Source organism: Fistularia commersonii, chromosome 30 (assembly GCF_037954325.1).
Source record: "Fistularia commersonii isolate RoL2024-O1a breed Wild chromosome 30, RoL_Fcom_v1.0, whole genome shotgun sequence".
Lineage (NCBI taxonomy): Eukaryota > Metazoa > Chordata > Actinopteri > Syngnathiformes > Fistulariidae > Fistularia > Fistularia commersonii.
In genome coordinates this window covers 7138309-7164458 of record NC_141313.1, presented here as the reverse complement: position 1 = coordinate 7164458, position 26150 = coordinate 7138309, and the positions used below count along the sequence as shown (strand labels likewise).

At 40.7% G+C, this 26150-nt stretch overlaps 2 protein-coding genes across 3 annotated transcripts; both read left to right on the top strand.

Moving 5' to 3' along the window:
* The first annotated feature begins 1962 nt into the window (after window positions 1-1962).
* On the top strand, window positions 1963-15580 carry fkbp9 (FKBP prolyl isomerase 9). The gene is made up of 10 exons (XM_086177888.1): window positions 1963-2282; window positions 3167-3312; window positions 5163-5352; window positions 5441-5586; window positions 5719-5908; window positions 7840-7985; window positions 8588-8777; window positions 13165-13310; window positions 13490-13653; window positions 14644-15580. Exons 1-10 carry the CDS (start codon window positions 2080-2082, stop codon window positions 14821-14823), a joined length of 1701 nt encoding a protein of 566 aa, XP_086034014.1. The 5' UTR covers window positions 1963-2079; the 3' UTR covers window positions 14824-15580.
* Window positions 15581-16459: 879 nt separating this feature from the next.
* LOC147216281 (uncharacterized) lies at window positions 16460-26136 on the top strand. Of its 2 annotated transcripts, XM_086178108.1 has the most exons (17): window positions 16460-16650; window positions 19327-19395; window positions 21609-21633; window positions 21736-21753; window positions 21980-22045; window positions 22277-22413; window positions 22490-22603; window positions 22856-22913; window positions 23004-23051; window positions 23368-23436; window positions 23818-23954; window positions 24704-24838; window positions 24941-24998; window positions 25128-25196; window positions 25696-25739; window positions 25829-25897; window positions 26004-26136. In XM_086178108.1, exons 1-17 carry the CDS (start codon window positions 16621-16623, stop codon window positions 26079-26081), a joined length of 1224 nt encoding a protein of 407 aa, XP_086034234.1. In that variant the 5' UTR covers window positions 16460-16620; the 3' UTR covers window positions 26082-26136. The 2 variants fall into 2 exon arrangements, with proteins under 2 accessions (XP_086034234.1, XP_086034233.1); XM_086178107.1 differs by having other exon boundaries at window positions 25829-26122.
* The last annotated feature ends 14 nt before the right edge of the window (window positions 26137-26150 follow it).

The window sequence follows — 26150 nt, the reverse complement described above, 5'->3', positions numbered from 1 at the left end:
TAGGGTTCTCCTCCCACGGGCGTGGGGGCTGGAGCTCCTCCTCCTTCTAACCCTGGAGGAAATCACTGTTTTCCAACCCTGTGCAGCTGAAGTGCAAAAAAAAAAGTTTTCAAAATGAGGGTTTTGTGCATGAACTCAGTGGACTCCGTCTTCACTGCACTCGCCTTCATCTGGTATCATACTTTTAATTTGCAAAATTGACAAATGCCTTTTTTTTGTCTCTCATTAATTGAACCCCCCGGTGTGTGGCCCTCCCACTGCCACGTAGAGGCCTCCCTGCCCCCCTTCTATGTAGGACCCCCCCCCCCCCCCCCATACAACTGCACACACAGGTATTTTCCCAAAAAACATGCACGGTATATTCACACGTTCGCCGGATCCACCGTGCATCATTGAAAACGGGGGTGGAGGAGGGGAAGGGTGCAGAGGGTGTGTGCATGTTCTTGCGAAGACCCTCGCGTTACCACGTTGACAAATCGCCGGGGCTTCACTGCGCAGGAGCGATACGTGGTGCCCAAAGTTTCCCAGTTAGACGTGAAGGCGCGTCATGTTCGCGAAAAAGAGGTGCGGACTCTGACAGGAAGTTAGCGCTGTTTTCATTTCAAAATAAAAGCAGCGCCATTCTCGAAACAGCCCAGATGATAAGATAAGATAAGATAAGATAAGATAAGATAAGATAAGAATGGTCACAGGAGTATTACAGGGTAGAAAAGTGCAAATAGTAATAAATAGAAGAATATGCAAATAGGGCCTATAGATACAAATGAACATTATTATGTACGATATAAACAATAGACAACAAAATGCAAAAAAAAATGCCTTGTGCAGAAATGGTTATAAAATAACAGGTGTAGAGTAGGAGATGTGGGTAGTAAAAATGAAATGATAATGGTGCACTGGAGAATGTATATATACAAGCTTTCTTCTTTTGGCTTTTCCCTTCAGGGGTCGCCACAGCAAATCAACTTTCTCCATCTAACCCTATTCTCTATATCCTCCTCTCTCACACCTACCTTCATAATTTCTCTCTCTATGTTTGTAAATCTTAGTGTAAAATTGGAAAGGGGGTAGCTGGGCAGTGCAAAAAAAAAGCATTTTTTTCGTCCATTAATCTTAGTGCAAAATTGAAATGGAGGTAGTGGGGCAATGCAAATACGAGCATTTTTTGGGATGCTTGTGAGCAGCATCGGCACTGTGCCACACACAGAAAAGGTTTTTATGTGCTTGTTGTGTTGAAAAGTCTGACAGCCGATAGGGTGAAGGACCTATGGTAGACCTATGGTAGTGCCACTTGCGACGAGGGGGCGATGATATAAGTGACAATATATGTGTTGCTTGGTAAATTAAAAAGCGCTAAGGAAATCTGCAGCTATCCTTCAAACATAATAAATCAAAACAATGAATTGACCATTTATTTGAGAGGAAGAAATAAACATCTGTCAATTGTAAAGTGAATTTTAATTAAACATATTCTGTCAAAGACTGTGGTTTTATTCTTGGCATTTTTGAATTATTCATAGTCTCCAAATGCAGTATGTCTGTCGCCTAACTTCACATCACACTTTTTAAAACATCCAAAAATTGCCAAATCAAAATGTGAAAGTAAATCAGCTGTAAAATAAGCAAGTTTTTCTTTCTATCATAATAAAAAAATACATACATATCTCGAAAAGTAGCAATGATTTGCCTAAAATTTGCAAGAAATAATGTGAAAAATAAATAATAAAGAAAGAAAATTATAAATTGCTTCATAAGCTACCAGAACTGAATAAACAGACCAGAAACGACTGGATATTTGCGATTTTATAGAAGCTGGTGGAAACTGACACAGTTACTGGAAAAAAAAAATGCAACTCGTCACTTTGATGGAGATACGAGCATCCTTTTATTTTGAAGGTCATCCAGGATGTAGCGTGTGTTCACCTTAGCTTGACTAGACGCTCACCCTCCGCGCCGGGACAGGAGGCAGGACTGGTGTCCGGGTCTTGGAGCAGAGGAAAGGGATCTCTCCGCGGAGCCAAAGTTTCGGGGACTTTTATCGGCGAGTAAAAACAAAGAAAAAACAAACAAACAAAAAAGATGATGCAGTCCGCTCAGAGCCTGCTGTACCTCTCGGTGCTGGTGACGCTCGCCGGCAGCAACGCTCCCCTGGTCCCGTTAGACGACATCGTAATAGAGAAGACGTTCGTCCCGGAGCAGTGCTCGCGCCCCGTCAAAACCGGCGACTTCGTCCGGTATCACTACAACGGCATGTTCCCGGACGGCCGGAAGTTCGACTCCAGGTGAGTCTTTCGCCCCCCCTCCGTCCCCCCGCCTGCTCACCGCCGTAGGAGGTGGGGGCGTGACGCGTGCGTGTGCGTGTGCACGGGCCACGCAAGCGAGCCGGTTTGGCGGGCGGGCGGAGGCGCGTGCGCGACGTTTCGACCGAGGGTCGCCCAGCCGGTGACGTGGAAACAGGTCGGGCTCGGAGGAAAGACTTTTTTAGTATTATTATGATTATTTATATAATAATAAGGTTGCAAAAGCTGTTGAAAACACGCACGTTTGATTTTTTTTCTCCAAAATGTTTCATTTTTATTTTCTTTCCTTCAAGAACTGTGGTTGGACGTCACGCCGGTTGTGACGTCACTGCACGGCCAATAGTAAAACTTCCCAGTTGCATCTGTGTCCAGTGTTTCAACCTCTAGGATCAATTTCACTCACAATTTATTTAGATTATTATTGTAATTAATTTAAAAAGGAAGAAGGAGACGACGGTATCAAAGTTACATGTTTACATATAGACTTTTTTTCATTACCATTTTCTCCATCTGTTTCATTCCAATTAACTCCAACGGATGCATTTGTTAATGAGGGATTAAGATGAGCAAACTGTAATGACATAAAATCTACTACGATCAACATGAATTTCAAAATAAAAGCAGGCTTATATAACTGTGGTTCTGGCACTAATTAGTGGTGAATGACAACGATATAAACCATTCCTGTGATGAAAATAATCAAAGTGTCACACTTACAGTTAATGCCTCTGAAAATGTGTGTGGCACCTTGTGAAGGGTGACATTAAAGCTGTGTCCAGACTCAAAAAGCCTCCTTGAGAAAAGGGGAAAGATGGTTTTCTTGCACGTTTTCGCAGACTGACACGGGTATTCTGTGTGTCTTCCAGCTACGACCGTGGCAGCACCTACAACGTGTTCGTGGGCAAGAAGCAGCTGATCGAGGGCATGGACAAAGCTCTTGTGGGGATGTGTGTCAACGAGAGGCGGCTGGTGAAAATCCCGCCCCACCTAGCCTACGGAAAACGAGGATATGGTCTGTATTTTTTTTTTCTTTGATTTTTTTCAGTGTGATACACACTAACACACACACACACACACACACACACACAAACTCCTTTCCTGCACCATCACATGACTGTCTGAATCCCAGGTGAAACGCCACAGGATGTTTCTGTCAGATGTTGGCAGGAGCATCCAGCACCATGTCTTGTCTTCAAGTCAAGCATAGCAGAAACCCAAGTGGGCTGCTCCTTGGTGCCAGATGATCTCAGACAGAGTTGCATCACACACAGGACATACATTTTCAGATTTTCATAAGCTTATAACACAGGTTTAACTGCAAAACTAAAGATCGACCTCTCCGAAGACATGGTGAACGCACGTCAATGTGTTTGGATCTCGGTGGGAAAGATAATGGGAGGGAAGTGGGGGCATGTGTGGACAGGTACCAGCCGAGGCTCCGCGCACCACCTCCAATTTGAATTGGAGAAAAAAAAAACACAGAATGGAATGAGACAGCTTTAGAGGTCTGTTAATGATAACTTGCCGACTTGACTCACCCAGTGTGAACTTTCAAAATAAACTGCCTTAACTTTACCGACTTAAGCATAGTAGCTTTCACAAAGAAAAAAAATGAACAAATACATTTTTGTCTTTAATAATAATATTATTTTAATAATAAGAGACCTGTTTGTCTGACTTTTTCCCCCAATTTTTTTTTTTAACTTCTTAGTTCCATGTCTGGTCAATGGATTCATCATCGAAGAATCAAACATCAAACATCAAATCAAACATCAATCACATTTTCCTGAGCTGAATGACTCGGATTGGCTTTGTGATTTAACCTTTACTGACACACATGAATGAGCTGGATGTGAAGCTACAAGGGAAAATAACGGTTTGTGCATGAAATGCAAGAAAATGTTGGAGCCTTCAAAACCAAGCTGGCTTTATTTTCAAAGCAAATGTCAGACGAGTCTGACATGTACTGTCAACTAATGCGTTTCTTTTTTATATGTGCCCGTCTGTCAAATGTGGCCCCTGAGCCAAAAAGTTTGCCCACCCATGGACCAGTATCTGTTCATTAATTCATTGATAATCTAAACCTCTTTTCCTGTACACAGGCTCACGTGAGAATTGAACAGGCCCCTGTTATCATTGAGTGGGTATGTGTGGGTGGGAGTGGGGTGTGTGTGGGGTTTACAGCCAGGCTGCTAACATAGTTAGCCACCAGAATCTAACTTGGGAACCTTCTTGGTGCAAGCAGAGTGCTGCTCGACATTAATTCCCCCGCTACTTATTATTCTTTTATCCAGGATTTAAAATAATGATAATAAAAATCAAAAGTCAATTGGCAGCTCTTATAATGCTGAATTTAAGATTTTAAAAACACATATAAACATATGAATATTCACACACACGTATACATAGTGAATATAATGTGAATGATAATATGATAACAAGCCCCCTTTTTCAGCAGAATTCCTTTTCTCTACATATTTCTGTAAAAAAAGGAAACTTGTCGCAGACACAGATTGGCATTTGCAGCAGCAAATCACACGACAGATAACAGCAACCAGATACTTGTTCATCGGTTTTGTGTTGCGCCACCACACACTGCAAAGAGTCACAGGGCGGGAAATTAGAATATTTTGTGTTCCTATATGTAACACAAAATATTGAATTGTTTCACACCAGGAATCACGCTTTTCATTTCATGGGCTTTCCAAAGACAGGGAAAGGTGAAAGATGAATACATAAACTGATTAACCCATTTTTGTAACAATGCAGTTACAGATAGATGCAATAGAAATGACAGAGAAACACACTAATTGTAAAGAACCACAAGGAGTGTTGGATGACGTCTGCTCCCTCGACCTCCAGGTGACATCATCCCAGCCGACGCCATCCTCCACTTTGACGTCCTGCTGCTGGATGTCTGGAACCCGGATGATGGCGTCCAGATCAACACGTACCACACCCCGACGACCTGCACCAGGAAGGTGGAGGTGTCTGACTATGTGCGCTACCACTACAACGGCACCCTGCTGGACGGGACTCTGTTCGACTCCAGGTCGGTTGTGTTTCGGCCGCGGTTTGTACAAACTGCCGCGCACATATATTCCCATTACTGACACGCTATATGTGACTCCGGGCTGCAGCCACACCCGGATGCGAACGTACGACACCTACGTCGGCATCGGCTGGCTAATCGCCGGTATGGATCAGGGCCTGCTGGGAATGTGTGTCGGCGAGAGACGGATCATCACGATGCCGCCATCACTAGGATACGGAGAGAACGGAGATGGTGAGCATCATAAACTCAAGTTTCAATTGAAGTTTCCATTACAGAATATGACATCAATATATCAAACTCTTCATCTGCATCCCCCGCTTCCCTCTCTCTCTCTTTTTCTCTCTCCACTTCCATCCTGTCCAGGAAGCGATATCCCTGGACAGGCGTCTCTGGTGTTCGATGTCGTGCTTCTGGACCTTCACAACCCTAAAGATGGGATCGCAGTGACCAATCAGAAGGTTCCCGAGTCCTGCAGCAGGAAGAGCGTGGCCGGGGACTTCATGCGCTATCATTATAACGGCAGCCTCCTCGATGGAACTTTCTTCGATTCCAGGTGTGTGTTACAGGTGATTGTCAATGCTAAATAGGGATCATTCGTGAGAAAATCTAGGTAAGGTAGTTACTTTGTGACCTGATAAAAACACAGCCCGCTGTCAGGAAAGAATAAATTGCGGTTCATCACTACGTACAATGTGCTTTTTAATACTATTTAATTTCCCCCCACAATAAAAAATACATACTCGTTACTTAATGTTTTGTCCGAACTGTTCAAGGCAACATGTGAACAACTTTTAAAATGCTTGTTTTTTTGACTTCTAGAAATTTGAACAAAAACAGTTTGTAAGGTAAATAATATTCACAGAACCTTTTACCCTCTAGATCATTTTTGAAACAAACAACGTATTTTAGATGAAATGTCACTGGCTGGACTTCCTATTTGTGCATTCGTTAATTTGGCCACAAGGTGGCAGCATTTCCATGCATTCACAGTAGACCAGGTTAAGAGGGATTATTAAAAATACAACATTGTGTGGAGAAGAGGCAAAGAAACGGGTTCGAGCAGGTTGGAATGGGTGGAGAAAAGTGTCAGGGGTACGATGGGATAGAAGGCTATCAGCCAGAAACAAAGGAAAGGCGTACAAGACAGTGGTGAGACCAGGCATGCTGTATGGACTAGAAACAGTTACAGTGACAAAAAGACAGGAGGCAGAGCCAGAGGTCGCAGAGATGAAGATGTTGAGGTTCTCTTTGGGAGTAACCAGGATAGATAGGGTCAGGAATGAGTCTGTCAGAGGGACAGCGCACGTGAGCTGTTTTGGAGAGAAGGTCAGAGAAGCCAGACTGAGATGAATCAGTCATATACAGAGGAGATGCTGGAATTGGCGCTGCCAGGCAGGAGGTCTAGAGGAAGATCAAATAGAAAATTTTTGGACGTAGCGAGAGAGGATATGAAGGTAGTTGATGTGATAGAGGAGGATACAGAGCATATGGTTAGATGGAGAAGGTTGTTTGTGGAGGTTCTCAGTCATCCAGGTCATGGTGAATTCTTGTCGAAATCTTGGCAGCTGGACAAAGACGAATTTCAAGTCCAGTTGCCAAGACAAGAAGATTGCGACAAGAATGGAGAAGGTTGATTCGCTATGGCGACCCCTGATGTGAAAAGCACAAAGGAAAAGAAGAAGAATTAACTAATACAACATTCTCTAATTCCTTTTTTGTGTTACCCTCTACAGAGCCTTATTTTGCTGGAGGGGTCAGCAACCCACGGCTCCAGCACCGCATGTGGCTCTTAGAGCCCTCTGATGCGGCTCCCTGTGGCTTTTGAAAATACTTAATGAGTATTTAATTAAAATGTATTTTATTTTAGTTTGTTTGCTTTAGTTCAGTGTTTGTTTAATTTGGTTTGTTTGAAGATTATGGGGATCTTGTAACATCTAGATAAAACATGTTAAAATATTTTTGCCGCTCTTAATAAGCGACTGCATGCGCCAGTAAAAGGAAAGCAGCACAGTGAGAGGATGGCATTTTTGGTTTTGCTGCTGGTGGATAATTGAAGTTTATCTTTTTTATTACATCAATAAAATGACTCAACTAGACATTGAGTAATTTGCTTAAAAGTAATCTTCAACCATATGTCTTTTTTCAGAGTTCAAAATGTTTATGTTTGATTTTTTCTGCAGTTATACTGCGCTATACAGTCACATTGTACTGAGGCCCTTGTCTTATTGTAACCTTTCATATATTGGCATTATGTAAAGAGTCGGTAAGCATGCAAACAGACAACACATTAACTTAGCCATCATTTTGTTCGCATTCCTTTCTAGGACCAACCATTGTTCAATAAATCTAACTAACAATACGTACATCTTGATGTATCTTCTGAATTTCCATCCCACCCAGTTGCCCCCCTCAAGAAAAAAATCCTGTGCCGCATGTCATTATTTTCTGCTACAGACAGTAACACTGTTTAATTTGTCTTTTTAGCTACTCTCGCAATCGTACATATGACACCTACGTGGGACAGGGCTACGTGATCACCGGCATGGACGAGGGTCTGATCGGCGTCTGCGTCGGAGAGAGACGCACAATCACCATCCCCCCACACCTGGCCTACGGAGAGGAGGGCACCGGTGTGTTTAATTCTCCAACACACAGGATAACTAAATCACCTAATGCTATAATGTTTTTTTTTTCTTTAATGACGACATCTACTTCCCAGCCTTCCTGTCACTCCAGGACATTTACATATCAGGACGTTTCACAACCACAACCTAACTCATTCACACTTCTGCTATCATTTCTGCAATCTGGTAGACATTACAGTAGTCTGAGAAACAAAGAAAAAAGAGACTTGGAAAACATTTTTCTTTCCCACAGACTGTCAAACTCTCCCATCACACTACAAACCCCTACTGCCTGCCAACACTGCACTAGAGCCACATTACTCCCACTCCTTACCTTAAAACAGCTAGTGTTTCCTTCTCAGGTAGTCTTTATTACTTACTAAATCATTACTCTGCAATATTCTCCCAATTGCCCACACGTACTTATTAGTACGTACATATTGTTGGGAGTTGTCGCATTGTCACGTTGTACCATCAGGTAGTATCATTGCTTTCCGCTTTGAGTGAAGGCAGTGGACAGAGTAAGAATTTAATTACATTGTCCCAGTGGTCACATTCTTACAATGTACATGACAAGAGAAATCTTGAATCTTGAATCTTTCTTTCAGGCTCCAAGATCCCAGGTTCTGCCGTGCTGGTGTTTGATGTCCACATCATCGACTTCCACAATCCATCAGACGGCACTGCCATCACCGTCACTTACAAACCGGAGGTGTGTGACAAGCTGACAAAGAAAGGAGACTTTATCAAGTATCACTACAATGCCTCCTTGATGGACGGCACGCCCATCGACTCCACGTGAGTACAATATTTAGTAGAGTGAGAATGTACCTACACTTTTATAACTGGAAGGTCACTGGCTGAATTGATACTGCTATTGATTGTTCCAGTCCTGATAATAAGTGGAACCTCAAAATCTAGCTTCTCAGAAAGGCCTACATCATCAAATGAGAAATAGTCTAGACCAGTGTTTCTCAACCTTTCTGAGCCACGGCACATATTTTGCATTGGAAAAATCATACGGCAAACCACCAAATAAATCTGTCAAAAACATTTTTAATGAAATACAATGAAGCTGGAGTCTTAGCCTACTTACCCAGTATGGGGCTATTTCTTTAAGAGCGCCAGGGCCGAGCATTTTTTCTACCATGATTTTGCAGGCAGGTAGTATTAATATCACTGCCACGGTGTGTGGCTGTTTGGATTTAACAATGAGTTCAGCAACTTTGTTGCTAGCTTCCAGAGCTTTCTCACTCATTGTGGTGGTTTTCTTCAGCAACGCTGCCTGTTTCTCAGTCTGTTTACCCAGATGAACAAAAAAGCCTGTGTTCTTATCTTGAAGTGTAGGGTGTATAGTTTGGAAATGGCATTTTGGTGTTTTTAATATATTCTCTTGAGCTCACCTTGATTACTTTCTTCTGAACGCTACTCATACTTGGTCCTTCATCTGGGTCAGAATGTTCTTCAGGAACAGAAGGTCCTGATTGAGTACTTTTTCTTTTAAAATATTTATCCAGTGCGTACCACTGCCGCTGTCTCACTCAAAGCATCACATATTATGTATTCATCACATATTACTCTGCTGTTTGAGCAGCAGCAGGTAGATACACAGGTTCATTCACTACCTGTTGCCATCTCGTGGAAGAGCATTTAATTGTTCTTCCTGTCACTGCATGCTGCCCACATAGATGTACAAAGACAAGTTATTTGCATTGGAGAAATAATTTTTGGACCAATCGGGTGAAAGTGGGGATTTTTCCACGGCCACACCTGATCATCTCTGATGGCACGCCTATGTGCCGCGGCACAGCAGTCGGTCAAGACAACACTAAATGTTTCCTGTGTTTTCGGCCAGGCAGCTTCACACCTTCCTTCCTCTTGCTTGCTTGTCTCATGTTGCATGATATGTGCGATGAAATATGATAATGAAGAATACAGAAGAAGAAGAAATGCCTTTTTTTGTCACATACATAGTGCACAACATGAGTGAAATTTGACCACTGCATTTAACCCATCATGGATGCACCATGAAGAGGAGGGAGCTAAGGAACAGTGCCAGGGTAGCAGTTAGGGGTTTGGTGTCTTGCTCGACAACCCTTCGACAAGCCAGGAGGAACCGGGAATAGAACAAGGAATGTTCCGTTCCAAAGAAGACCGCTCTAATCCCCCTGTGCCACGCTGCCCCTTAGAGATAATACAATAGGAACACAAATAAATGCCACAATAAGAGGTCGAGGACTGTTTGTAAAATAAAACCTTGAAAATTGGATGAAGCTGAATTTATAAGGGGGGCACACTCAAAGGCCTGTGCAGACTCAGCCCCCAGCGATTGCACATGATTTGAAGCTTTAAAAATGCAGAATAAGAGCTCCACTCCCAGAGAAATGCTGAATCTCAGAACCTCCTGAAAACTATATGCCCCTACGCAGGGATGCTTAGCTCTCGGAGCAGGCGGGCAGAGGCGCTGGCAGCACTTTGAGGGAAAAATGCAAGCACAGTAAGCATACATGAAAACATCACAGACAGGAAGCTGAAGCGCTCGCTGATGTGCATCAGCTGGTGCACAAAAAGCATCATTGCCAGGAGGTACTGTGCAAGTGCACTGGGACAGGCCAACACAAATAATCTTGAAGCTGAAATACCAATCACTCTGTCACGAGCAAGCAGTCCACCTGTTTTTTTCGGACAAGCTCTCAAACTCAGTTCACATGACCGATCTGTTTGGTCGAACCCCTTTTTTCTTGCGTTTCAATCGTTTTTATTGGTGTGGTAGAGTTTTTTGGAGGCTTCTTAAAAAAAATGCGGTAAATGACAAAGAATGGTCAAAATGGTCTTTGGATGTAAATTTTGAGGCCTCAAAAGGTACAAGTCACGCAGAGCACAGTCTGCAGGAGAATACAAAGAACACATGGCAGGGCTGGGTTTTTGGCATAGAGAGGAGTTGCCGTCTTGAAGAACAAAATTCCATCAGTTAGGATGCATGCTTGTTTGACTACTTGGTTTTTCAAATTGTTTCGAGAAGGACACATTTTTGAGCGGAGACAGATGATTAAGCAAACCCATCTTGGGTTCTCACAGAACAGTAAAGTTACAGAGTTACATCAACTATTTTCACAGCTCCAATGAGCTCCTGTGTCCAGCAGAGTTGAGTTCAGAGAACTTAATTCTTTATGAAGGATTACAAGCTGGAGCTCTCTCTGGCAAACAACTCTCAACATAACAGAAATCATCACTTTTTAAAAGAGCAAATATGCAAATTACAGGGTTATGTAAGAGGCCAGAGGGCATGGCTATTCACACCTTCTTCGCATGATGTGTTTATTCAGAACAACCCTATTTTATTTCTACTTTGATCATTTTTATTGGTATCATTGATGTCTTTTTATTCCATATTAGCCCTATCACAATTTTAATGGGGTTCATGTTTCTGCCCTTTCCCCTTTTATTCTATACCAGTTAAATCTCAATTTTAATGGGATCCACATTTTGTCTTTTCCCTCCTCAGGAAGCAAAGCATGTGGGAGTGACACAGTATATATTGGTGCCATTTTCTGTTTATTTTTACAGCTATTTTCTTAGTCAACCAGTATCTCTTCTAACCATCCTTTTCATACTTCCATGACCTTTCTGGGACCCCTGCACCAATTCTGAACCCTTACTTTCAGGCATCTTTATGTATTTCATGGTTTGTCCACCTTGCGATATATGTCCATGTGGTAACGATTATGTAGAGAACACATCATGGGGCCTCCACATTATATTGTTTGTATCTTTGTCACTCTTTGCTTTTCAGGTGTCCTTTTTTTCAGGGATTGGGACTCAGTACATATGTACTCCCTCAGGTTCATGCGCATTTGGTCAGATGATAGACTCCACAAACTCAGTAGTGACCTGCCATATAATCTTCTTTTGTGGATTTTTTGGAGCTCATGTTTTCTCTCATTATATAAAATATAATGGGGTGGATATCCTCCAGAGCGACTCCCCCAGACACGTTCCCTTACCCTGGGAGTAATCTAATTACTTGGGAGCCTGAAACCTGGTAAACATAATTACTATCTTTCTTCCTCGTTTGTTTAGAATTTGCTAAGAATTTACCCACTAGAGATTTAATAAGTCCGGCTGGCCATGGCTTTCACCTGTATTCAAAGGGTCATTAAAACAAGCCACAGTTCCAGCCTGCTTTAAAAAAGAATCGTAAAAGAACACTGTCAAGGCCAGACAAAACAATCACAGTTACCAACCAGCATGATTATTTGCACATTTTTCTCTTATCCGGAGCCTTGAAACCTTGAAATGTAATGTGTGATTGGTGCAGAGGCCATTGTTCTATTAAAAAACAATCCCAAGGAGAGACTGCAGAGGGGATCCTATTTAGCTCAACTCAACAGGCAGATGCACTCATGAGTTGTCCTGTCGTACAACTTTGTTGGGTTTTTAAATGTGAGTGCAGAAGACTAACTGCTGTAGAAGGGAAAATATCTGAACCAATGTCTATGCCGTGTATATGCTTTCAGTGCAAAAGTACTGAGTGTGAAACTCACAAGGGAAAGGGGGACAGAGAAGTAAAAAAAGGGTAGGATGTATTCAGAACAAGGTGTCCACCACTTCATCAACTGTCTGCCTCACAAATAAGTCCATATATGGAGTGTTCTTCCTGCTCTGTACATACTGTGGGACCAGGAGCATTTCCTGACTGTCTTTCAAGATGGTACCTTCTCTCTAGTCATAAAAAGCCAGTTTCACCATGTGCTTTTTGTACTCTGCTGCAGACTACTCTGTACTCTGAGACTTGTACCTTTTGGGGCCTCAAAATAAACATCCAAAGACCATTCTTTATCATTCGACAACTTTCTTAAAAAAGCCTTCAAAAAATTTCCATGACAAGACCAATGTTCGTGCAATGTACCCTGACCAGGCTTACCCTCCTTCACACCCAACTCCAATGCCTCTCTGTCTTGAACACTCACTATGTTTTCACAGTGCTGATATTCTTTTTGACACTCAGGTAAGATTCTGCTATTACACTGTAGAATCAACTTCAGTGGGATAAAAAGTAACACAGCTCTCTTTGAATATTCGTATTTGTCAGAATAGTTGCCAAACATAATACTTTCATCAGCTTATCTGATTTTTTGCTTTCTTTGTAATGATAAATGACAAACTCAATCTTGATTTATTCCAGGTATAACTATGGAAAGACATACAACATTGTCTTAGGGATCAACCAGGTGGTCCCCGGGATGGAGGAGGGACTAATGGACATGTGTGTGGGCGAGAAGAGACACGTCATTATTCCACCTCACCTGGGCTACGGGGAGAGAGGAGTCAGTAAGTCACACTCAATTTTTATATTACACTCAAAGACAGGAAGCTGTAAAGCTTTGCCTTGCATATACACATACATTGAGTATACATTTTCAGTTCACATCATTCCAAAATTGATGGGGAATGGTTTCCCACCTCGACACCTGCTCCTCTAAACGTAATTATGGATTTGTTTCGCACAGCTGATGAAGTTCCCGGCAGCGCAGTGTTGGTGTTTGAAATTGAGCTGGAGGACATGGAGGAAGGACTCCCTGAGGGCTACATGTTTGTCTGGAATGAAGATGTATCTTCTGACCTCTTTAGCGAGATGGACAAGGATAAGAATGAGCAGGTGGAGCCATCAGAGGTATGTGACTGTATTTCCAGTCTAACCCAAAAGTGCAGGTATCACACAGGTTTCCGTATTCTACATTGTTATTTTGCCGGCTTGGCAAGGGGACACAACATCAAACCAGATGGAGCTATTTGTTATGCAAGTCAGTAAAGAAGGTGCAGAGTTACAATTGAGAAAAAAGGGTGCTGCTCAAATTAATGAAATCAATAAAACCAAGAGTCCTCAGAAGAACAACCTACTACCTACCTTTGTTAGTAGAACAACAAAGAGAAAGAATCTTTTTGGCTACCTGAAACAAACACATCAGAATCTGCAACTCCCAATGGTAGTTGGGCTCACAAACCACACAGTCAGGACATAGCATTTCCCCTTGGGGTGATGCACATCAGCCACCACCTTGAATAGTTGTGCTGAATTTAACAAAGAAAAAAAAAGCACACAGTGATTGGCCGCAGTTGATCGACAACACAGAGCACCTGCATGACAATTTGTAACTGGTGCTAGCCGTGGCATACATATTCAGTTAAACAGCATTGTTCGAGCCTGGTCTGGAACACCGAGATGGAGTTTAGTTACCCAGCCTGGTTCCATCACTTGTGTGCAGGCACACTGACTTTTCAAATAAGCATGTTTGCTGATTGTTGTGTTACCCAGTTTAATGTGTAGGTGACATGAGCATGTGTGTAAATTCTTCTCTTGTGTTCCTGTTTACATGAATTCCCATTATTCTAATCCACTGTGTCTAAATGGCCACTGAAAACACAAAAATCAACAATGACTACTTCAGAGCCTGGAAAGCAGAGCCTGAAAAGCAGTGCTTCTTAAGTACATGTTAAGAGTAGGGTTCTTTCCTGACCCCAGTGTGTGTGTGTGTGTGTGTGTGTGTGTGTGTGTGTGTGTGTGTGTGTGTGTTCCAAGATGAAAAGATATCACACTCCCTCTGAACTTATAATTTTATGCACTATTGTCTGTAATTTCCTCCTGCCTCCTTTGCCTCTGCAGTTCACAGACTACATCATGAAGCAGGTGCAGGAGGGCAAGGGCCGCTTGGCTCCTGGCTTCGATCCCATCCGCATTATCGACAACATCTTTACCAACCAGGACCGGAATGGGGATGGAAAGATTACCGTGGCAGAGTTCAAACTGCGAGCAGATGAAGCTGCCGCCCACGACGAGCTATGACGGGACAGAGTGTGACCACACTAAAGGGTAGGGGTTGGGGGTTCGAAAAAACAGACACAGGGATAGATCGGGAATTTACAGGGCTACATATGTGTGTGGTATTGTAGCAGAAAAAGAAGTGCGTGTTTGTAAAATAAGTGGAACATGAAATGCACCAGCAGAGATTTTGATATTTTTTACTTTGAAGACTGAGATGATGGTTGAAATGCCAAATGAGTCTGAGAGGAAAGACAGATTGAGATTAATGTGACGACTTAATATCGTAAAGAAAACTCGTAATTTGAATGACCCTTTTTTTTTTTACCCTTTTTTGTTTCATGTCTGTTTTTATTTTGAAGGGTACAAAAGCACTCCTGTGTGAGAGAACACACCGAAGCCTCAGCCCACAATCACTACACTAAGACTTTTCCCTTGTTCATTTAGTTCACAACTCAGGCCTTCCACTGTATCTGTTAAATGTCAATGTGCCTTCTGTGTATTCTGCTGTTAATCCTCATGAAACATGAGACCACAGACAAAATCCCAAAATACGGTTGTATTCTTCAGCTTTCCTTTTTTCTGTGAACTGTGTTGTTCCTTGTCTTTAACCTGGATTCAATTTTTACATTGTGTGCAAGTGCGTTTATGTGCGTGAATGGCAATGGAACTGTGTGTTTGAATGTTGGGTTTGTTTTCCCTTTTTTCAGTCAGGAGAATACAGAGGCTTAACTATGAAAATGTCAGAGCAAAAATGTTATTGATGAAATAAACCGACTTAAAAGAGTGTGTCTGTCCATTGTCATCACTGCTTAGCCTTTATTAACTGTACTGTTTCTGAAGGTTGATGCTAATTTTTATCACATCTCCAGAGACAGAGTCCATTCCAGGTGGAAAGAGGAGAGGTATTACCTGGGTTTATTTCAATGACCTATGCGAGCAACGAAACATGTTTGTCTTTAGATTACATTGTTTTTTAACATACAACAACCACATGCAGCTGCTTCATCAACTAACCATAGAAGAGGGATTGAACCAGCCTTTGTAGGTGAAAATGTCTCTCGGACCCTAAACTGGTGCTAGAAGTCTGTGAAGACTGAAATCTGGGACCCTAACCCTCTTCTCATATATGAAGCATGAAAGCGATCAGATGCTGCTTTCGAAATCACCGTCAGGCCACATCCACACCATAAAATTACCCGATCATAATATTTGCCAACACATATCTTATAAATCATGGTGACTTCCGCATCAACAACTGCAAAATGCTGTTTCCCATGGCAGCGAGATGATATAATGAATATCTGTGGCTCTTCAGACCCAGACTGTTATCCACCCCTTGACACACCATATCAAACCAAGCCATGATCACATAGTTTAATGATGATGATGGTAACTGGGTTGATTCTGACTGGGTTCATAAGATAATACCATGTTAACTTATCACAATGAAAATATCATCTTATGTAATCAAACCAAGCCATGATCACATAGTATAATGATGATAACTGGGTTTATTTTGACTGGAATGAATGAATGAATGAATGAATTCTTTGGGATCCTCGTCTTAGTGGCCGGTCATCATTACTTGAGCTCGCGACTCAAACAGGAAGTTGTTTTTGTTATCAGTGGGAGGAGTCGGAATTCCCTACGATCGTACTCGGGGGAGTTCAGCTGAGAGTAGAAAGACTGAACCCTAAAGCACCTGCAAACTTCTTCCGGAGACGAACAGTAAGAGGGTGACGAGGTGAACGACCTTTTTTTTCTTTCCTGACCATCAGTTGAGACAGCGCGGTTTTCCGCGAAGGTGACCAGCGGGCCATGGCAAGGAGCGGAGGCTTGGATTGTCAGGTGAGTCACCCGTCGACTGATTGACTCCTCACTTTCACCTGGGTACCCTTCACTTTCTAGTACAATACCGCCGTACACGTTGAGTGTTTTTTAACTTGACTGAAATCTGTGAGTGTTATTAAAATGTTTTTAATTCTACCAGCACGTTAACTGGCGTCGTTGTGAAGTTGTCCGGGGCTTCTCGACACTTGTTCTCGGTCCTCATTTCAAGATGAGGATGGAAGAGAAGACAGCTAGCGTTTGTCAACGGAGGTTGTCTGTTATCCCGGTTGTGGCAAATTTTTGTTAAATATAGCTGCTGTAGCTGCTGTACATGAATTAGTTCTTGACCCTGAGGAGTTGTCTATATATATATATATATATATATATATTTATATATATATATTTATTTATTTTTATTTTTTTTCGAGGGGGGGTAATCAAAGTTTGGAGTTTCAATAGGTACTTGTTAAAGTTTGGGTTGTGTGAAAGAAAACAGCAGAAACCCACTCAGACTGAGGCTCAGTGTGGCCTGCCTGAGCCCGTTGGATCCTCCAGGGTGGTTTGGAGGATGCAGATTGACATGTTTTATGCAAATGTTGTTAGAATAGCTGTCAGAGTGGTCATGACATGTTGTCTAGACTCTTATTTGCAGGTTGCTAGTGTTGTGATCTCAAACAAAGACATATCAAAATTCGTTCACAGGAACACAGCACGTGATGACAAAGGTACACCCAACTCTGTATTTTCCCACTGACAGTACCCTGAGACCCAGTCCAAGGCACAGCCTGGCACACCTAGCATCCCACTTCCAAAAAGTGTAAAAAAAACAACTCCTTATCAGGAAGTAACTTGACCGTTGAGGCGGCGTTATAAATCACCCGCTCCCCCTCAGAGCAGGGCCAGAACTTCTTCATCTGTACATTAGGCTGGACGCGCCTCAGCGCATGTCCAGAGAGGGTGAACGATCCCCTCAGGGTGACATTCATTCTGACCCGGGATATCTCGTAAATGTATTTTTTACTTTTAATAAACCATTCTTTGCTTGGCCAGTTCCTGTCCATTGTGACATTTTCCCTAAATGAAATCTGAACACACCGGGACAACGTGTGGTCCCGTGGCGGAGGCCACAAAAACGGACAGAAACCCATTCGGACTGAGGCTCAGGTGGGCCACACTGGGGCCTCCTTACGGAGTGGATCCTCCAGGGTGGTTTGGAGGATGCAGATAGATGTGTTTTATGCAAATGTACCGGTAGTTAGAATAGCAGTCAGAATAGCCATGATATGCTGTTTAGACTCTTATTTGCTGGTTGCAATTGTTATGTTGAAATCTCAGACAAAGACACTTGTCCATTGAATTGGATATAGAACTCACTAATTTAACTCACTAGTAAAATTGCGGGCACTACAATTGATCGTGCAGGGGTTGTTAATGAGTGGATGCCACAAACCAGCGCAAAACCAAATCCACCCACAGAAGAGCACTGTTTGCATCTTCATTTTAAGTACGATCTCTTTGGAGAGCTTTGATTGGTCTTTCCCTTGTTCTGCTTTCTCTCCTCCAATCACTGTCTCATCTTTTCTTCGACCGAACCTTCTACTTTTTTATTCCTTGTCATGCAGCTGCTTTTATCCTTTTATGATCAGTAGGTCTCTTCGATGTCAGTTAGCTCCAAGGTTACCAGGGACTAGTGAGTGAATGAGATGAGGAATCATGAGTCAGTAAAATGAGAGGAGTTTTGAGTGAACTGTTCACAACCCGTGCATAACTAGCCCTGACATCCCTGGGGACTCTTTACACTGGATTACATTGACCCATTCACACACTCACACGCATTCACACACTTTCACACCATGAGAGGTTGTCTTAGACCAGTGGGGTCAACCCGGGGCTTAGCGTCTTGACCGAGAACACTTCCGCATGTAGAATCAAGATGATTCTTCTTTCAGTTTTTGGGCTTTTCCCTTCAGAGGTCATCACAGCCTTGTGTGTGGGGCAAGTTTCCATATCCTGATCTTAAATTCTCCAGAAAAGACTTGAACTGGCAGTGATTCAAACCTTCAGCTCTGAAGTAAACAGCTCGTGTTATGTTTCTCATCACGTGTTCCATTTTCAACACTTTGCCACACGATTCTAGATGTATGATGGAATAAGCTGTCAGCTCACCTGTGACGTTCTCAGTCCTTCCCATCAATCTACTCTTATGACTGCACATCACATGCGTTTCATTTGTTGTCAGTCCCATAATCCCAAGGCTGCTCCATTTCATTTACAAATCTTGGTTTTATTTTATTTTTCTTGAGGAGATCTCAAGAAGAAGATATTTCTAAGAGATTAGGATAGTCAATTAACAAAATATTTTAGTTTTTCTTTGGGTCCTAGGAACTTCTAAGCCAGTTTTGATTATATACAGTGACTTGCAAAAGTACTCATCCTATGTAAACGTTTCCGCATTTTGTCACACTATGACCACAAACATAAATATCTTATCATAAATTTATGTAAAAGACCAACACAAAGTGCCCTACAATTGTGAAGTACAAAGACAGTTATACTTGATTTTAATGATGACTTGATGATTCAGATTATCTTTTGATTCTATGTGGCAGTTTGTAATGTGAAATAAGACCTTTTAGCATCGGCATTTCTACAATTGTATGCGCTTGATTTATACTATCTTTATTCTTCTTACAGGTCTGCCTCAAAAAATGTGAGAACTTTTTTCACTTCAAGGTCCATGTGAACTCAAAGGCTCATGGAGAGGTAGGTATCGACTGTTATTTGTTACAACACCTTTGTCCCTTTCACAGGTGTAGTATACCCCTGAAATAATCATCATAGAGGTGTGTGTGCGTGTGCGTGCAGTTAGGCCCAGAAATATTTGGACAGTGACACAATCTTCATGATTCGAGCTTTGCATGCCAACACATTGGATTTGAAATGAAACAACTACAACAGAATTGAATTGCGATCTCCAAGGTTTAATTCAAGGGGTTGAACAAAAATATATGATTTAACATGTAGGAATTCTAGCTTTTTATACAAACGCTCCTAATTTCAGAGGCTCAAAAGTAATGCGACAAATAAACATAAGCCTAAGTAAAATGTTACTTTTCAATATTTTTTTGAAAATCCTTTGCGGGCAATGACTGCCTGAAGTCTGGAACCCAAGGGCATCACCAAATGCCGAGTTTCCTCCTTTGTGATGCTTTGCATGGCCTTTTCTGCAGCTGTCTTCAGATGTTGCTTGTTTGTGGGTCTTAAGTTTGCCTTAAGCTGCCTTAAGTTTCGTCTTACGTGTCAGGTCTAATCGCCCGACAGTTCTCAAGAAAGGAGAAATGGAGACAGAACAGGTTTCTTGCTCGCGAGGAGAGCAAATGATGTTATGCTCAGAAACAATCTGTTATACTCTGCTATGACTCGCTGGACCCTCTCTTTTTATTTTCCTTTTGGTGTTTCTTGATTATATGCGACATTAGTTGTCTGGAATATTTTGCACAATCTTATAAAACAGGAAATAACCTAGTTTCACTCTGAGTTTTTCGATTTCGGAAAGGAAGTATAACTGTCTTTGTACAGACAGGCTTATATTCATATACAGATAACAAAAGCAGATTATAGGCTTTCAACATTAAGCAAGTGAAATCCATCTGCGATTGGGTTGCGATCTGGTGATAAAAAGCCACCTACAGGCTGATTATATGTGGTCAGCATCAATGATAACACTGTCCTTAAAATGAATGGAGGTCTCTCAAATACTGGACTGCTGAGGATGAGACAAGTCCTATTAATTACAAATTGCAGATAAAATGAATTTTTACCCTACAAATGAATACTTTTTTTTTTTTTTTAAGAATTGCTGTTTCATATTGTTGGATTCTGTAGCATTCTTTTATGAGGAATGAGTGGAGATGATAATAGCAGTTAGACTTTCTAATATATTTCTTGCCAAGCATCACACACACTCACACACACAAACACACGTGTGTTCATGCATGCATGCATGCGTGTGTGTGTGTGTTAGTGCGTAAAGCTTAGCTGTTAGCAGTTGAAAAGCTCCGGGACAGTTCCTCAACTCCTTCTGACTCCACGTATCCTTTCTGGACTTCCTCCTTGCTACCACCTCCTGATTGTTCCCTTCTTTGTCCTTTACCTTATGTGGGGTTATTTGTCCATTTCTGATGGTCTCCTCATGTCAGTAACCCCACTACATGAGTTAACCACCATCTGCTGTAAACATGTTCTTTTGTTTTTGCTATGACTTGTAGGCTGCTTCACTATTTGTTATCACTGTCTGGCCAGCAAGTATCTGTTCTTGCTTTTCTGTTGTATTTTGCCTTATCAAAATGACATTATGTCCTCCACAATATACAGTAGGATTTGGGCTACCACATAATGATGAAATTCTGAAGCAGGCTTCATTGAATCAGGTTATGTCTTTTTAATGTTTCCTAGATTAGCCTTTGTAGAAGGGTCAGCACACATAAGCAGTATCTTCACAAGGAGTTGTAATATTAATATTGGGCTACTTAATATTACTACAAAGCAACATAGTTACAGCTGCATTAAATCATCATGCTCATGCTCCTATGTCACATTTCAATATTATTTCAGCTTTGTAAGAATCTTGGCTAAGATGATCCTTACACCTGGAACCTTCCCCAAAAGCCCTGTCATAACAAGGCAAACTGAAGTATCCAAATTTCAAAGTTTCCAAGTTCAAAAATCTAAACCATCAAATTAACATTAAAAATATGAATAAGATACCTAGCTTTGAAGTTTAAATCCTATGAATTAACTGCCAGATCTTAGCCCTCGATTTACAAAAGTAAGCTGTGGCCTTTGACAAAAACGGTGTGCTGCTCTCTGCATGTAATGGCCTCTTTTGGTGTATTCTTGCTTAAAAGGATTGTGGCATTCTGTTGTTGCGATAACATTAACATGAGTTAATCTCTATGTCTTTCATTTTTTAACAGAAAATGTCCGATGTCTTTCCGGAAGGTAAAACATATTTATGCCCTGTTCTGCAGCATACATTCAGTGTCTTATGTTTTCCTCTTAAAGTAAGATGGACAAACTTGTGTCAATTATTTTGATCCCCAGGTAAATTCAATGATCATGGTAAGTCTGCCTCAGCTACTTTATTTCTTTTATTCTTTAAGTTTCTGTTTTTGTATTCACTGTAATTAGCTGTAGAAGGCTTATGTATGTCCTTGAGGCTCACTGGTGATTCATAGTACTATAGTGCTCATATTATATTATGTATAGGTCTGCCACAATTAATAAATGAAACTATGTGCTGATTTCCCTTACTCTGATTTCCCTTACTCTGATGTTTTCTCTGCAGTACATGTCCCATCTGTTGTTGTTCTGTGCTGGCAAAGTAGACCAGACTTGAAAGAACCCATCTTAGGTTTGTCAACTGTCCTTGGGTTTACTGTTCAGATTGACTTGCAAACAATGCCGAATAGCACAGAGCCTCAATATCATGGAGGCATTAAAACATATTGATTTTGCTTTGTTGTAGTCCTGATATGTTTGCATTCTAAATATCGTTATATATATACACAATAAAACAACTTGGAAAGAATCACAAATAGTATTTGGAAAGTATTTTTTCAATCTTAAATTTACTTCTTCCTAGGCCTGTCTCTGCTTACTGCTTGTTTCAGTCGGTCTGTATCAAACATTTTCTACCTGTGCCATATCTGTGAGCAAAGTTTGGCATCAAACAAGATATTAAGCCACCTCAGCTCTACGTCTCACAAAAGCAACTATTTTGTAAGAGCCCAACATCTTCACTATTAACCTATGGTTAGAATGGACTTGCAAAAGTTTATTGTACATTATGTTTCAGAGTTACACAGACCCAAATAAGCTGAATTTCGCTTGGATACCCTGCAAATATGCGATAGGCATCCTAACACATGAGATATCAGAAGAACTAAATCAACAGGATCAACACCTACAGGTTTGGATACACAAATGTAAATCAAGGTCTTTGGAGAATGAATGTACAATGTTAGATGTTGTAATTAAAAGGTTACTAGCAAATATTTACCTTGAAAGTTGAATTTGCACCAAATGCTAATGATCTCTAAAATGCATGAAATAAAACTTCAGTAAAAGACGGCTACTTTTCAATGATAATAGGTAATTGCAGTGATAATACTATAAAAATAAGTAACACTGATACGCTGAACACACTTTTTTTTCTGTTCAGATGTTGGAATTGCCCACAAATCTGTTGCGACAGTATGAAAAAATGCCATACATTCAAGGTATCTTGATGAACTATTAAATCGAGCAACTCAGATTTTACTGTACATCACTAAATATGATATACATCATTGGTTATTGCCTCTCCACAGTGGTGTCCTCCCTTTATGAAAATGAGAAACTTCTCAGATTGTTTGAAGGTACATTTATTTCTTATTCTTCCTCTCTACTATTATCTCTTATTGTTATGTTTTTTTACTTGAAACTCTGGCACAACAATTTCCTTTGGGATAAATAAAGTTGTTCTCATCTCATGTGCATGTCAGTATTTCTCAGAGGATGAAAAGTTGTGCTTGGTGAAGAGTTTCCTTACATCAGTGGGAATCTGCCATTGATAATTCAGTGACAAATATAAGATGATCCGCTGACTCAAATCTGAAATTTAAACTATTCTCTCAACATATTCTGGACTTCTTTTTTCTCCCCTTAAGCTTTTTTTTTTTTTTTTCATTTCAGACTTCATGCCAAAAAGAACAATGATTCAAGCATATCAAAAAGATAGCAAAAGGATCCATCCACTTCTTGGTGAGTGTGTTTACTATTCCCGAGAAATCTTTCCTTTCAAATACGATGAAAGAAAGAGATGAAATGAAAGAAATACCATATGAAAGAAATCTTTGTTCTTTGTGAGAAGTCCTTGCATGAAGTGGATCTGGCTTCAAGAATGACAATTGGTAAACGTCTCTTTACATGCTTTGTCAATCCTAAGTCCTCTTTAGGGCAATACATTGCTGATACAATACTTTTTGCAACAATGAAATTCTCATAATTGTATCAAACTTGATATTCACATTTCAAAAGAGATGCAAATATAATGGAAAATCTACTGCATAGTTGTCTTTCCTTTTTTTTTTTTTTTTTTTTTAATTTCTAACATTGTCCAAATATCTGACCATCATCTTGCAGGTTTACACCATATTATTGAATGCATTAGTGTGAAGACAAACAGGACATGCTACCTCTGCACGCTCTGCGACCTATGTATCACAGCCCATGCCGTCATCAAACATGTCCTGAGCTATGGACACCTCTACTGTTATTTTGTAAGAAGCTAAATCATTATTAAGAATATTTACAAGCCAACTTAAATCTACATATATATGATACACAGTGGAATATATTTGATCGAACAAAATCCTTTGTATGGATAGCATTTGCCATTCTATAGCCATCTCTAAGTGAAATTGTAAAGTTACAACCGTTACTGAACTTTGCCATTAATATGTGATAAACTACCAATACAACAGGAGGTGCTGATTGATTACCACTTAATCTATTTGCACAAATAAAACAGTGTCAGTTACGCCTTGCAAATAATCTGAACTCCATCCAAATAGCCAGGACTGGACTACCTCAGTCCAGAATCCTGGAAGAACTAGGTCCCATTAGCTTCACTGATAGCCTAATTTTTCTTATTTGTAGAGGAAGTGTCACAGGGTACGTATGCAGTCATGCAGATAACAAGGTAGTGACAACTGTTGTAAATTAAAAAAAAAAAGCGATGGCTATTTCCATGGTGTGCAAACATCTAGGCCCATGTTGGTTGTGAGATGGTCAGCCAACTGTAGTTTACAGGATTTGGACACTTGTTTGTCACAAAGCTCCTCAATACTGATATCTACTGGCCTGAATGCCAAAGTTGACATCACTTGTCACTATTAAAATGCTGTTCCCTGTTGTTTAAAAGGAGCAATTTGTTCATAATTTTTTAAAAATGTAATCTTCCACCCACAACTTCAAATATTGTTTGCTTTATGGCATCTGTGCTCTTCTTATATTCTAACTTTTGCAGAAAGCATGGCACCCCTGTACCCTGCAGACAAAGGAGAGGTGCCCCCGGCTCCACACCAGATCATTAGAGTTGATGATGCGCAATTTAGCAGAACAAACTGCGCAGATCTATGGCTCTGCACATAGTGAAATAAAGGTAATGCAGCACATCCAAAACTTATAACGTCACCATTTTAAGTTTTGACAAACTGATGCCTTTATTTGTATTAATCTGAAACTTCATGGCATTTTATTTTAGCAGCTGACTTTGACTCATGATATATTCAAAGTAGTGTCTACATCTTCCTTTGCTGATGGTTGGTATTTATATTCTTATATTTATATACTTATTCCTTTTTTGTACATCTTTGAATATACCAGGTTCTCCCTGGGATCAAATCTGGATTTCTAGTCATTCTAATTCCACTTTTTTTTTTTTTTTCAAGCTATGAAAAAATTGGAAATCATCAGTGGGATCGAGCTACATCCAAAGGTCATACCAGGGAAGAAACTGTGTACGTATTTTTTGACTGGAGTGCTCACTTAATAATCACTTTAATAAGTGAGTATTAATAAAAATAATCCCTTCTTCAGAAGAGAAGCCTATGTATCTGAAGTGATGTCAAAATGCTCAGTTTTAATCTCTCAGGTGCTTCCTGTGTTATAACTGATATAACGGCTAATGTCTGAAAACCTGATTGAGAGGGAGTTTCAGTTTGGTACCCATTTTAGAGGTTAAAAAAGATCTGACTACAGTGACTGATATGATTAAAAGTTGTGCTGCAATGAAAAATAGGTTTCTCTGTTTAGATTTTACAGAAAACAATTTTAGCAATTTGAAATCACAGCTCGTGTGATGTGGTGTGAATACACCACTTCATGGGGTTCTCAGAATCCTGTTGATCTCAAATCTGTGTCCACAGCAGTGTCCCCCATTTCTGTTAGTTTTAATCTCTAATTTACTGAAGAAAATGTGTTTCATCATCTTATAACTTTTATCTTGTATCATCCCAGCCCGTCTGCCATCATCAGAACCACTTTACGCGCTTTGCTGTCAGGTAAAAAGTCTTTTTTTTTTTTTTCAGAACTCTTAGAGTGTTTCTCTTCGTACAGAAGTTAAACTCAGATCTGACTGGTGCCATTTCAGAATTGCAGAGAAAAATTTGAGGCTATGTCTCACTATCTGGGACATTTGTCATCGCAGAGCCACCAACTGGTAAATTCAAGTATTCATGTTTCAGCAACAGAAGACAGTAATCAGGATTTGTATTTTTCCATTACACTATATGTTGATGTGTGTTGTATGTTATTTTCCTTCACAGGAGATGAAAAAAACATTTGGCATTGGTACTATTTTTTTTTTTTTCATATCCATTCTTTTTTTGTGTTGCAAATCATGACTGTTCATCACAATTTTTTTTTTTCCCCCCAGCCTCCTTAACAGACACACATGAGGTCAGCGATACTTA

Coding starts and splice junctions, on each gene's coding strand:
- LOC147216281 (XM_086178107.1), top strand. CDS start 16,621: ATGGCAAGGAGCGGAGGCTTGGATTGTCAG. Junction 22,046..22,276: donor CTTGAAAGAACCCATCTTAG/GTTTGTCAACTG, acceptor ACTTCTTCCTAG/GCCTGTCTCTGCTTACTGCT. Junction 23,437..23,817: donor AAGGATCCATCCACTTCTTG/GTGAGTGTGTTT, acceptor ATCATCTTGCAG/GTTTACACCATATTATTGAA.
- fkbp9 (XM_086177888.1), top strand. CDS start 2,080: ATGATGCAGTCCGCTCAGAGCCTGCTGTACCTCTCGGTGCTGGTGACG. Junction 2,283..3,166: donor GGCCGGAAGTTCGACTCCAG/GTGAGTCTTTCG, acceptor TGTGTCTTCCAG/CTACGACCGTGGCAGCACCT. Junction 5,353..5,440: donor GGGACTCTGTTCGACTCCAG/GTCGGTTGTGTT, acceptor TCCGGGCTGCAG/CCACACCCGGATGCGAACGT.